The sequence below is a fragment of the Saccostrea echinata genome, unplaced genomic scaffold (assembly GCF_033153115.1).
Source record: "Saccostrea echinata isolate AGI-Se365-2 ecotype Australia unplaced genomic scaffold, CSIRO_AGI_Sech_v1 ptg000061l, whole genome shotgun sequence".
Lineage (NCBI taxonomy): Eukaryota > Metazoa > Mollusca > Bivalvia > Ostreida > Ostreidae > Saccostrea > Saccostrea echinata.
The window spans coordinates 164,900-177,550 of record NW_026889810.1 but is presented as its reverse complement, the minus strand read 5'-3'; the positions used below and the strand labels follow the sequence as shown (position 1 = coordinate 177,550).

General features: G+C 33.9%; 2 protein-coding genes, 1 long non-coding RNA gene and 1 pseudogene across 3 annotated transcripts; all 4 read right to left on the bottom strand.

Moving 5' to 3' along the window:
* Positions 1–607: 607 nt before the first annotated feature.
* Positions 608–1,091, bottom strand: LOC133175128 (uncharacterized). Its single transcript, XR_009719236.1, has 3 exons — positions 1,041–1,091; positions 860–953; positions 608–759 (listed from the first exon to the last, which is right to left on the bottom strand). It is a non-coding gene; the product is annotated as an uncharacterized LOC133175128 (long non-coding RNA).
* Positions 1,092–1,343: 252 nt separating this feature from the next.
* On the bottom strand, positions 1,344–2,327 carry LOC133175138 (uncharacterized). Its single transcript, XM_061310261.1, has 4 exons — positions 2,249–2,327; positions 1,889–2,142; positions 1,479–1,766; positions 1,344–1,385 (listed from the first exon to the last, which is right to left on the bottom strand). The coding sequence occupies exons 2-4, from the start codon at positions 1,994–1,996 to the stop codon at positions 1,344–1,346; spliced, it is 438 nt and encodes a 145-aa protein (XP_061166245.1). The 5' UTR covers positions 1,997–2,142; positions 2,249–2,327.
* Positions 2,328–5,400: 3,073 nt separating this feature from the next.
* On the bottom strand, positions 5,401–6,627 carry LOC133175137 (uncharacterized). The gene is made up of 3 exons (XM_061310260.1): positions 6,398–6,627; positions 5,793–6,022; positions 5,401–5,431 (listed from the first exon to the last, which is right to left on the bottom strand). Exons 1-3 carry the CDS (start codon positions 6,509–6,511, stop codon positions 5,401–5,403), a joined length of 375 nt encoding a protein of 124 aa, XP_061166244.1. The 5' UTR covers positions 6,512–6,627.
* Positions 6,628–8,194: 1,567 nt separating this feature from the next.
* On the bottom strand, positions 8,195–12,072 carry LOC133175194 (uncharacterized; annotated as a pseudogene).
* Between the last annotated feature and the right edge of the window lie 579 nt (positions 12,073–12,651).

The window sequence follows — 12,651 nt, the reverse complement described above, 5'->3', positions numbered from 1 at the left end:
AAGGAAAAGTCACCAAAAAAAAATTATATTACATTTTACATTTTCTAACCCTGGGGTTAGAACAAAATTATTGAATTTAGTACATATTGATGCTTTTCTGCTCTGGTACACTTTCTATTGATATGGTTTGCTATAATCATGAAATACCAAGCCAGAAGGAGCTTACCGGACATCCCAAAATACAGAATAGATTCATAGTTTCAAAATGTGTCCTCCAGTTAAATATTCCAGGGTCTTATTGATTTATTCCTTCCTGTAAATTTGTACAGAGGATATCAAGAAAATATATGTCTGCATGCTCAAATGGTAATACCTTCATCAATTTGTCCATTTTATATGGCTCTTGGCTTACTCTCCTTTCCATTCACTGGTAAATGTTTTTGGAAATATTTTTTTCTTGTTTCAACACAACAAAAGGTCAAATATATTAAATTGTACTAATTTATTTATGATCATTTATATAAACATTTGCGATTTTCTTCTGTGCTCTTCACCTGAAAAAAAAAAGATAAACATGTTAGTTTTCTTTTTGGAATCGTTTCTATCAAACAGAACAGAACCAATAGTACCAATATAATTAAAACAATGATATATGTGCTTTCTTTTTAGACAACCTTCTTTGTGCTCTCACCCTATCTGCAATGCTCTTCTGATAATCCGTAGGATGCAGATCTTTAACCCTCGAGATGATCTTCTTTCCTTCTTCTCCCTTCCCCAACAACTCTAGGCAAGTTTTGTTTTTTATTGGTTTGTTGTCATCTATAAAGTAAATTAGATGAAAACTAATTATAATTTATTAATAGGTGTTTTTGATTGAGTATTTGAAAATTAATTGTATTTGTAGAACACTGCTTCTCACCATCAATCAATTCTCTGCACCTGCTGATGATTATTTGAGCTTCCTATGTAGTGAACAATCTTCTCTTGTGCTGTGCTGATAGGCATCCCTCAGGCTATAACAATTTTTTTTTTAAATATTCTTGTTGTGTAATAATTGCCTAATGTTATAGTAATGAAACATAGATCATTTAAAAGCATACCAGTGGAAGTCCGTTTTCTTTTTCCATCTCATCCACCTCCTGGATATTTGGACCCTTACTTCCATCAATTTCCCTGACCTAATGAAAGCAAAATACACCATAAAACACAGCATACAACTGTACCTCAATGCAAATCTTTCAAAAGATATTTGCATCATGAATTGATTTACAAAAAGCATTAAAAACCTCTTCATCCACGTTTCTCATAACACTCTCGATAACTCTAACGATCTTGACTGCATCCGTTTTCTTTTGAGTCAGCATGTAATATGTGTCTTGCATTGACGGGCGGTGATTTATTTGTTAGGCCAAAACGTCACGGGCAAGTGTGAACTTAGATTTAACCTATAAGGAGAAGTTATGCTTATATGATATGTATCTATCAGATATCTAATCTATCTTTCTATCTATCTATCTAACTTCCTATAACTAACTTACTGATGTAGCGGTGGCCTTCCTCAGCTGAGTTGCCGAAATGTTCTTTGTTTGCTCTGCGGGCTTCCAAGTTGATTTGATGGCTTTATTCACTGAGGATGGGTTCAAAGCAGAGGGGCTGGCTGTCTTTGGTGGGTACGTCAGAAAAACCACCGACTTCTCCTCGAGCTCACTGTTGAAGCCGGACAACCTCGGTCTGATCTTGGACAAGTAGATTTCCATGAACGTCAAGAGATCCTCGGAAAAAACGAGGGTAATGGGTGCTATATGGCCAGTCTTGTGATGTGCAATCTGAAAAAATAATGTTAAAAGATCATGATCCTTTCTTAATAGAAATGACATTTTACCTTAAAAATCCCCACCCCCTAACTCCCCATTCAGTAAAAAAGAAAATGAAGGAAGAAAAGACTCACAACTGCCACATGGCTATTGTCTTTTTCCTCAGCATTCTTGATGTGCCTGATTTTAAGGTTAACTAAGGCATCCACCCTTTGCCCATTATTTATCAAGAGATTCAACATGAGGAAATTCCTCACTAACAAAAAGTTCTCTTCCTGTAAGTCCCCTTGACCCTAATCCTCCTCCATATCCTTAAACATTTCAACTGCTTCAGTATAGATGTTAGACTTCTGAAATTCTACTATGTCCTCTGGCTCTTTTCTCTCTACTGTAATTTTTAATATACACATATATATTTAGAGGTAGATATATTTAGGGAGAGAAATATATCATTAAAACTGTTTTACTGTAATTATTGAAACATGGAAAAATACCATCATCTTCCGCTCTTTTTTCTACTCTCCTCTTTTGGATATCTATCTGCAGGGCCCTTGCCCAACGCTTAAATTTTTCTGTTGGGGCCGTGGATACCGTTCTCTCCAACTCCCCCGTGTCAACCAGAAAATCAAGAAAATCCTTAAGTGATCCTTAAGAAATAACATTGAGAAAAAATGTACAATCAACAACTTTTAGAAATGTTTTATCAACTTGTTTTCAGTAGAGGTTAATAAAATTTTACCAAGATAAGACCTAACTGTCCCTGGTGCGAATCTTGTCCTTGCCATGGGCAACCACTTGTCACGGATGTTGGATGCTGACAGTAGTGTCTTTATATCCAAATCTGGATCTATACTTGACCAGATGGAGAAGATTTGCTGAGCATGTTGCTCCGTAATCTTCTCCCCCTGTTCTTCTCAAGGCTCATATGCCATAGCTTGAACTCCTTCAATATTTTCTCTGAAATAATTCATTAATACATTCCAAATTTTGTTTAAGGAAGATTTACATATTTAAAGGTTAGATAATTCTAAAAGTAAACTTACCTTTCCTCCATTCTCCTCTAGAGTACTTTCCCTCTTTTTCAGCTTCCTCTTCAGCTTCAGCTGGCTCCTCACTAGAATATTTTATGACACCAGTATATGATAGTATTCTTGAAAAAACAGTTTATTTATAAACATTGAGATGGGATAAAACTAACGTCAATTCTGCTCCTTTGTCGACATCACCAGCTGATGTAATTCCTCTCCATCTTTTTTTCTTGTGGAAGTGGGTATCTAGCCATTTAACTACAGCATTACATCCTATAAGTGTTTTAATCTTTACACAGAATAATCTTATTAGGAAATGCAGAAAGGTTAACATCTAAAAATCAACGTTAGTATATGGATTTTGCCATTTGAATCATGATAATTTGCTTACTTACTTTTGCCGGTTTTTACGTTGGTCTTTGCTGGATGGCGGTTGTATCCATGAGAGAGGACATTCCTTCCTCTTTCTTTTCCCAGGCGTTTGTTTTCGTGGGCCCTTCCTCGGTCGTCGCCCGCGTGGCGCAGTGGTTAGAGCGTCTGCTCTAAAGTCGCGGAGTAAGGAGTTGATCTTTACGTCGCGGGTTCGATTCCCACTGTGGGACGTGGAGACCGGTCCTTCGGATGAGACCGTATAAACCGAGGTCCCGTGTCGCAGTAGGTACCGGCACGAAAGAGATCCCTCACTGCTCAATGGCCGTAAGTGCCGAGTATAGGACAAAATTTGCAGCTCTTCACCGGCAAGTGGTGGCGTCTCCATATGAGTGAAAAATTCTCGAGAGGGACGTTAAACAACATACAAACAAAAAAAAACTTCCTCGGTCTTTTGCTGGGTACTTTCTTGTTTTCTATAGAAGGTAATATGCTTGTAACATACTTATACTTATACTGAAAATAAAATAAACCCAACAGAAATATTTACCCTTATTCCGGCAAGGGTGGAGAACAGGATCAGGGCTAGGATTAGGACTGATCATTGATGTCGAAGTTTTTGGCTAGAAAGCAACAATGGATATTTTGTAAATCGATTTATGCTTCGAGTGTCATTGAACCCCCAAGAATACTACATCTGGTTTGTTGCGGGAAATAGTTAATTCAGATGTTTACAGTTTATAAATTATAAACCTGTTCTGTTGTTTTGCTTACTTCGTCACAGCAGACTAGAAGAATGGACAACCTTCTGACTTTCGCAACTTTGAATATCTCATTTCTGTTTGTGATGTACTTTTATTAAAATACACAAAAATTGTAATTTTTATGCATAATTGTTCTTTGTTTCATGCAACAATGATATTCAGTTGGTTACCACAGCAATTTCTATCCAAAAAGTCTTGTTACTATCTGAAACTATAATATAAAGTCTACTAGTTCTAACAAATCAAGTTTTTTTTTTTTTTTAAATATTTTTCAGTTATACTGAATCTTGAAATCAAATCTATAAATAGCCCAGTGGAGAAATTCAATAAAAAACCTAAATTTTCATTATTTCAAAGTTATATTTCATGAAAAAACATACAGATTGCATAAATTCATTTATGAATTCAGAAACTGTATCCTCAAGAGATGTGAATTATCAAATAAAAATTCTGCGTTTTCCATTTTTTAAATAAATCGAACAATTCGAAAAAGGCGTTTTTTAAACATATTTCAAAAATTCCTGAAATCAAACACTATGCATATGATGTACCATTCCATTGAAACAATTTTTTTTTGATTGATGATCCCATTTAATGTAGAAAGAAATTATACAAATTATTGAAAAATAAAATATTAAATCATAAATAAGTGATATTTCCGGTTGCCATGGTAACAATTGTTGAAGATTAAAACAAACATTAAGACAAACCAAAGTCCAGTGCATTTGTTACATTGTGATGTAAAATCCATATTTATTTTTAACATTTCAATTTTAGCCCCACCTAACTGCAGGATCTACAATTTGAATTTTAAAAAAAATGGATCAACAGGACTAAGGAATCTTTGCATATTTACATGATATAGAGATGACATGCCAAAAAAAAAAATGATCATAAAAGCATTGATGAGCTTTCAAATCATGCTCATTCAGCTTCTCAAAAGTCTGATATGACTTTTAACATCCATATTCAGGACAAAAGAATAACTTAGAGTTCATTCCAGAAGGTTCGTCATCGATACCATCATCATCATCATTTGATAAGGTAACAGATTGATCATCATGTGATCCTGGTTGATTCTCTGATGTCTTAAGATGAATTTGGCCATGTTCTTCAGGGTGGTTGAAGTCACTTATGATCTTTAAACTGGTAGTAGATTGCAATTGACCTAGTTTCTGAAGACTTTCCGTATCTTTGAAGCACCCCTCTCCAATTCTGTATGCTTTCCATGTTCTTAATCCTGCTGCTGTGAAATCAATGTTTGATATGATGCTTACTTCCTTCCAAGAATGCTTTGTGAGTGTTTGCTTAGTGACATCAACATCAACAACAGCAATGCAGGTTCCCTTGACTCCTGCACCACTCTCAATTGCCTCCTTCATCTGGATAGCTGTACATATATTATGGCCCTCTGAAGAAAAGATCCTCCTCTTTGATCTCATGTGAGCAATTTTTGCATCACAGTAACTTTTTCCACTCTATGCTTCACTGTAGTCGAAACGCTTCACAGTAATTCCTGAAAAAATGAGAATACATACAATAGTATTTTCATTTGATGAAAACATATTTTTCACTACAGCATACATATATTCTCAAGGAAGCTTTTTTCAAGAGCATTTTTACTTTTGCTAGCATAATTTTCAAACAGACACAACATAGCTACCTATTGGAAATTCAAACTTTGTTTCAATTGAAAAAAAAATTCAGAAAAACATTTTTACGCATATATTATGAATCCATAAAAACAGAATGTACATGAGGAGAATGAGCAAATCAATCCCTTAAGAAGTATAATTTATGATAATGTTCTAGACAAAGAAAACCCATTTATTAAAGAGAAAACAAATTCCAAAGCATCAACAATTTCAGATGCTTACAAGGTATGCATTGTGCATAATTGACAAAGATTACCTGTTCTTTCTGACAATGATGGTATGGAGAGCCATATCTGCCCACAATGGTAGCACCCCGCATTGTCTGATCTAAGGTAAGCTTCTGTTATGTGTGGCAGCTGTTGTTTAATAGTTACTAGTGTATGTTCTAGTAATGAAAGAACAGCAAAGAAGTCCTGTTTCACATAATCCATTATGTGAGTAAAAGTCTTGTGCTACAAAAGAGTAAAAACTGCTTGAGGCATATGTTCACACACTGTAAAGCAACTTCATTTTATTTCTAATTTTAAATACCAAATTACTTTCACATGCCAATACACATGGAGTATGCATAATACAACAGACAAACAACTGATAGATCTATACCCCATAATAAATTTTTTTTATGTGTACAGTCAAATGTTCTTATCTTGAACTCCTTGGGACTACAGAAAATCTTTGAGATGATGCATGTATCAAGGATAAAATACTTGAATAATAAGTAATCTATTAGGGATTTGATTGAATCACTTTGAGATATCCATGATATTCAAGAAATCCACTTCCGAGAAACTGTAGTTGAACTGTGTATTATTTATATATTAGCTTACCACTAAACCTCCATTTTGTTCCTTGAAAACTGCAACACACACATGCCAGTGTACACCTTTCTGTCCAAAGAAGTCTTTCATTTTCTCACGGTACATCTGTGGCAAATATTTCATCGCCCAGTCTAGAATCACTAAAACTTCGTTGTTCTTCAAGTCATGCAGAATGTCTACTCTTCCATCATCTTGATTCACAGTTCTTATAATATGAAATCTCCAGTCCTCTACCTGTATTACGGACATTTCCAAATCTTGCAATATAGTACCTCTTGCTCTTCTGATGGAGTCTTTATGATGAATTTGCGGATCTCTGTGGCAACTTCACCAAATATGTTACACCTGCTGCAGATCTTATTATGCTCAAGGTCACATGAAACACTAAGATGGCTTGATTTGGGGTCACTCAGTGCATATTGTAAGCAGTGGAAAGCACATTCATCTTCTCGCTTGATGTGGAGTTTGTAGTCAGTCTTTAAGTACAGTCGAGCATTGAACAGCTTTTCCTTCATTTCTTTTTTCCATTGTTGAGGTTCATCAAGTTTATCAAATAAGCTACTCAGACTGTCAAAAGCTGAAGATCCATCAACAGCAATGTTATCAAGTCCTTTCAGACACTTCCGTTTTGATGCACTACATGCATTTAGGACTTCATATAGAGTCGACTCACTAAGATGCTCAAAGTTATTACTGGCGCAGTATGTGTTGTAAGGTTTGATCAAATTTGAATGGATCATAGTCCTAACTACATCAGGAATTACTAAAGTGTCTCCAGAATCTAGCTTTAGGTATCTTGTAGTGTATGATGAAATCTGGTTGAATGATGGATCACTGAAAAATTCTACTGCATGTTGTAACTTTGCAAAATTGATTCTCTGTCTGTGTTGAGAAGATACTGTTTGCTGAACACCTGATCCAGGACCATTTACGAAAGCATGTCTCCCAGCTTCATCTATCTGATGTTTTGTAACCTCTGGAAATTTTGTCAACAGTTCAGCCTTTGAACATCTGTTTACTACCAGAGACAAAAGTTGACATTTCACATTTGCATCCTTGATATTGTAGTACATTTCGCCAACAACATGGAAAAGGTCATCATCAGTAGCTTCTGAATTTAGTAATGCTATCTCCTTAAGTCTCTCTCCTTGATGAGGAGCAATTGCATCTAGTAGAGCTGTACAAGTCTCCTGTGCTTTCCTTTTGTAGTATCTAAAAATTAGAAAGATATATTTAAGATACTCTTTCTTCTGCTGTTAGAAAAGTAAACACCTACTGAATGTGATATGAAGTAGACCAAAATTATATTCCAGTCCAAAGCATGAGGCCTTTGAGTCACAGTATCACCTGAGCATAACTTTGAACAAATATGAAACTAGAGGTCTGAGTGAGCTCACAAACTAATTCCCCCTATATGCAATATTTTTGAAAAGATATCCCTCTAATGTTCTCCATTTATAGAAGATATGGTGAAAACAGGAATTGAATAACCTTGAACTTGATCAGATGACCTTGTTCAAGTTCTTGACATATTTCCAGGTCATAGGCAATCTTTGTTAAATGTATAAAATATCAATGTTCTCTATAAAGAAGTTGTAGATTGAACAAGAATTTTATACTTTTTTTGTCAGTGACCTTGAATTTGCAAGAATTATCTTGAGTCAAGGTCACAACACACCCTCGGGTCATAATCAATTTTTGTATAAAACTAAAATATGAAAAGTACAGCCATACAAACTAATATATTAAATTCACTGTTCATGCATGAAAAAAGTAATCAGAATTTCATAAATTGAAGTGATTCGTTCACCTTAAAGTTCGTTCTTTAGTATCCATCAAGTCTGTATTGAGTCTTGATCGCAGTGGACTAATTTGACCCTGGCTTAGGATGTTAATAGCTGTGTTCACATCAGTCAACTGAATTTCATGAAGGGGAAGAGCTTCCTCTTCCTGACTCCAATTAGAACCTTGACTACAAACTGCACTGCTTTGACTATCACTCTGTTACAAAATTAAACATATCATATAAATTTTACATACTACTATAACAAAGTATATGTATTTGAATATATTATCTGAGTATTTTGAAGACAAAGTTTCAGTTTTGTGATATTTGTTTGACATAGGAGCTACATAGCTCATTTGGGTATAAAACACTGACCTCTTCAAATGGTTGTCCCTGGTAGGGAGTAGGCTGGGTTTTCATTGTCATGATATTTATAGTTTTAAAAGATGCCTCTAGCTCTTTCAAAATAATGTAAATGTATGGCTATACTTTTCATATTCTAGTTTTATGTTAACAGTACTGTTTCAAAGAAGAAAAACTTGAATGATATTTTCCACTATAAAAATTGTATGCTAAAACTTGATACCCCTATGCATGATGGTAGCCTGGCAGTTATCAATCGAACAATTCATTTAGAGTATATACACTTAAGTATTAAATGATAATTTTTTAAAAGATAAATAAACTGAGTAATAGGCATTACTACATTATGATCATCTTGCTTTTCAAAAGACAAGAGCTGAAATATTTTTTTCTCCCAGACTTGATTTTCCTTAAACTAAATGTTTTTACTTTTTACAGATGCAAAATTACAATATTTCTTCAGATTTCTGGCTTTCATATGATATTCAAATTGTTCAACACTTACTTCATATATAACAGTCTCTGTCTTTCTTGTCCGGAGTCGACAACTCCATGCTTCAATATCTGTTTCAGCCTGAGCCTATGAGGATTATAGAAATAATGGAAATATTATAAAAATAAAATCATGTCAAAGGAATTACATATTTGTTGAAAGACTATTTTGAAAATAATCCTAAATATTTTCATTATTTTGCTGTGTTGTTTACTAAGCCATTTATGAAATAGATTTGTTAGCCATTTTTGTGTATAGAAATATACACAGAAAAACACTGGCCACATCACCGGGGGGGGGGGGGGTCTTGAATTTTACACTATCTCTAGATACTTCCATATTAAATAACTAATGGCTTCGCTGTTCTTGTGTTTTTGAGCAGAAGATTTTTAAAAGATTTTTTCTTACATATTTCTTGGTATAAATTTTATCCCCTATTATGGCCCCATCCTACCCCCCGGGCATCAATATTTAAACAAACTTTAATCTACACTACCTGAGGATGCTTCCATATAAATATGACCAATCATGGCTTTGTTGTTCTTGAGAAGAAGATTTTTAAAGATTTTTCCTGTATATTCCTATGTAAAACTTTGATCGTCCATTGTGGCCCAACCCTATCCCCGGGGGTCATGATTTGAACAAATTTAAATCTACATTACCCGAGGATGCTTCCAAATTAGTTTCATCTTTCCTGACCCAGTGGTTCTTGAGAAGATTTTTTAAAACATGCCACCAAATTTTCACTATTTCTTAACTATGTCCCCTTGAAAAAGGGCATGGCCCTTGTTTTGAACAAATTCGAGTCCCCTTCACCCAAGGATGCTTTGTGGCAAGTTTGGTTGAAATTGGCCCGGTGATTCTGGAGAAGAAGTCGAAAATGTGAAAAGTTTACATACAGACAGACGGACTACAGACAAATTGTGATCAGAAAAGCTCACTTGAGCTTTCAGCTCAGGTGAGCTAAAAAGTGTGCATGTAAATTTCACACAATCTGTTGATATGCTTAGAAATCCATTTATCATGTTTATTACAGGTTATTAATCATATATTACACAACAAACTTCAATGATTCAAAACACTATCAATAACTCAACATGTGAATTTTATACATGCACCATCAGTACATGTAGACTGCTGGTTTTGGATAGAGGTTGCAACATTTGTCTCTTCGTTTCTGTGGTTATCTTCCATGGGAACTTCAACCTATTCATGATATAATTAATATTGACTTATTTCATTTACTTATTTATTATATTTTATAACAGCAAATAAAATCTGAACACTTTTTATCAAATAAAAAAAAGCAATAGAATTGATATCTAAATTTTGGAATCTAAAACTTAAACTCAGCATATTACTCTGTGTACTTACTGATTATAAAAATTTCCACTGTATGTAGTTTATCAGTAAATAAACTTTAGATATGTAAAAACTGAATTAATGTAATTTTTACTCCACTCATGTAACTTAAGGCTTCACAAACATCTCATAAAAAGCTCTTTTACCCCAATGTTATGTTATGTTACTAACATGGGCTTTAAATACCAAGAATATGACTCATGATATAAGTAATTCTTTAAAAAATCTTATTTTCAAGTAATTTTTACTGGTTCTATTTAGTTATTTTTTAAATATAATTTGAAGTAGTGTCGTTGCTATCACAACCATGCAACTATGGGTGTAGCAACTTATTTCATACAACATTAGGAGGAGGTTGCTTAATCATTAATTATGAATGAAAATACACAAGTAGGCACAGGTAAATCATTCCTAGATGTGAAAGACCTCTTGAAAAATAAGACTGCATTTATTACCTCTCCTATCATGCCTATTGATGAAGGAAAATTCAAATAATCTCCATGACATTTTCTGCATATTCCTAAAAATCAAAAAAAAGGGAAGTATTGAAATTTACAGACGTTTTTAAGTGCATGTATCTCTATATACTCAAGTTTTAAATAATGATAAATAAATCTATGTCTAGAAGTCATTTTTGTATAAAAGAGTTATCATTGCTATTTTTTTTTTAACATGCAATCAACTTCAATGATTATTTTAATGTTTATATATACTGTTATATACATCAAAATGTGATGTAATGTGATGTGATAGCAACCACACTACATTTTGAACATGTAGCACATGGGACTACATGTATTAAGTTTGGTCTAAAATGCTTTTGACATGTAAATATTCTCATCATGAGCTGATCAAATCTTTGACAACCAATTTGTCTACATTCATATCTACATGTATATAGTCATTTATTTAAAAGAATGTATTTGTAACACTTGTAAACATTAATTTAATACACTTTGTTGTGTATGTTTTAAACATGGAATTTGACAACCCTGATTTCTGATATATTATCACATTTAATAAATACCTCAAAAAACAACAAATAATTTTTCATTTAGCATCCTTAGAAAAAATTCTTTGACCACTGCATCATTGAATCAGAAACTAAAATATGGAAATTTATAGTAAAAACACTGCATGACACATACCCCCCCCCCCCCCATCTCATGGAAACAACCTTCACATGATATTAAACTGTTATAGCGTGTGTCATTTTTTAATTCAGATTAAATTCCAATTCAAATTTTCTAAGGAAATATAAATTAACTCTCCAGAACCTATAGGCACTAAAGTACCAAACTCGGAAACCATCCGCTTAGACATAAGAGAGTTGAAACTCCGATATGGCTTGGCATTTCCCTGGTGGTCAGGATACTGACAAGATGTCTTGGGACGCCAATGTACACCAAGAAAGTCTCTGTGATAGGGACATACCGTAAATGCTTCCTCAATAGTGAAGAGTCCCACGCTTGCATATTAGGTCTACTTCACTGAATACATCAGCCTCTCCTTTTACGCCAGATCTACAGATCGAATCCCATTTTTCAACAGATGTGATACAATGCCTCATTTGCAGTCTTTTAATCTAATCAAATTTATTTCTGATGGATGCAGAGGTGAAATAGAACAACAACTTGAAGTATAAATACTGATGGAACATTTTCCAATGGAGGCTGCCATTACTGATGCCCTGCTGCATAATGGGAAATGGGAGATAACTCTTATAGATAAAATGGGAGGAAGGGGCTTAACTTTGGAAGCTGTATATTTGTTAGCATGTAGAAAACACAGAAAATCAAGAATTTTATATAAAAGCATATACCAAGGTGAAAATATTTTCATCATGGAAAACTATATCTTAGAATGTTTTTCTGTGTTTCATTGATACAAAAAGGATGAATTTTAGTGATATTATATAGGAATTCAACCAAATCCATCAATATACTTTGGATGTAAATAACACAAATATACAAAAGAAATGAACCTTTTCTTATTCAAATATTTTAAGAGGTTTAATATGAATGACAACTGAGAAGAAATAAACAGATTCAAAAATTAATGTGTGTTATCCCTGCATGGGACCTGCCTGACTATAACATGGAGCAGTACTTAATTAACATTTGACTTATATTATTCCATAATGTATGTAACCTACATCTTCTCCATCTTCTTTACCACTTCTTGTTGTTACCATAATTTACTTCTTTAGCTCTTTCTGTTAGGATAAATCAGTTTTAATTGATGGTGCATGCACATTTT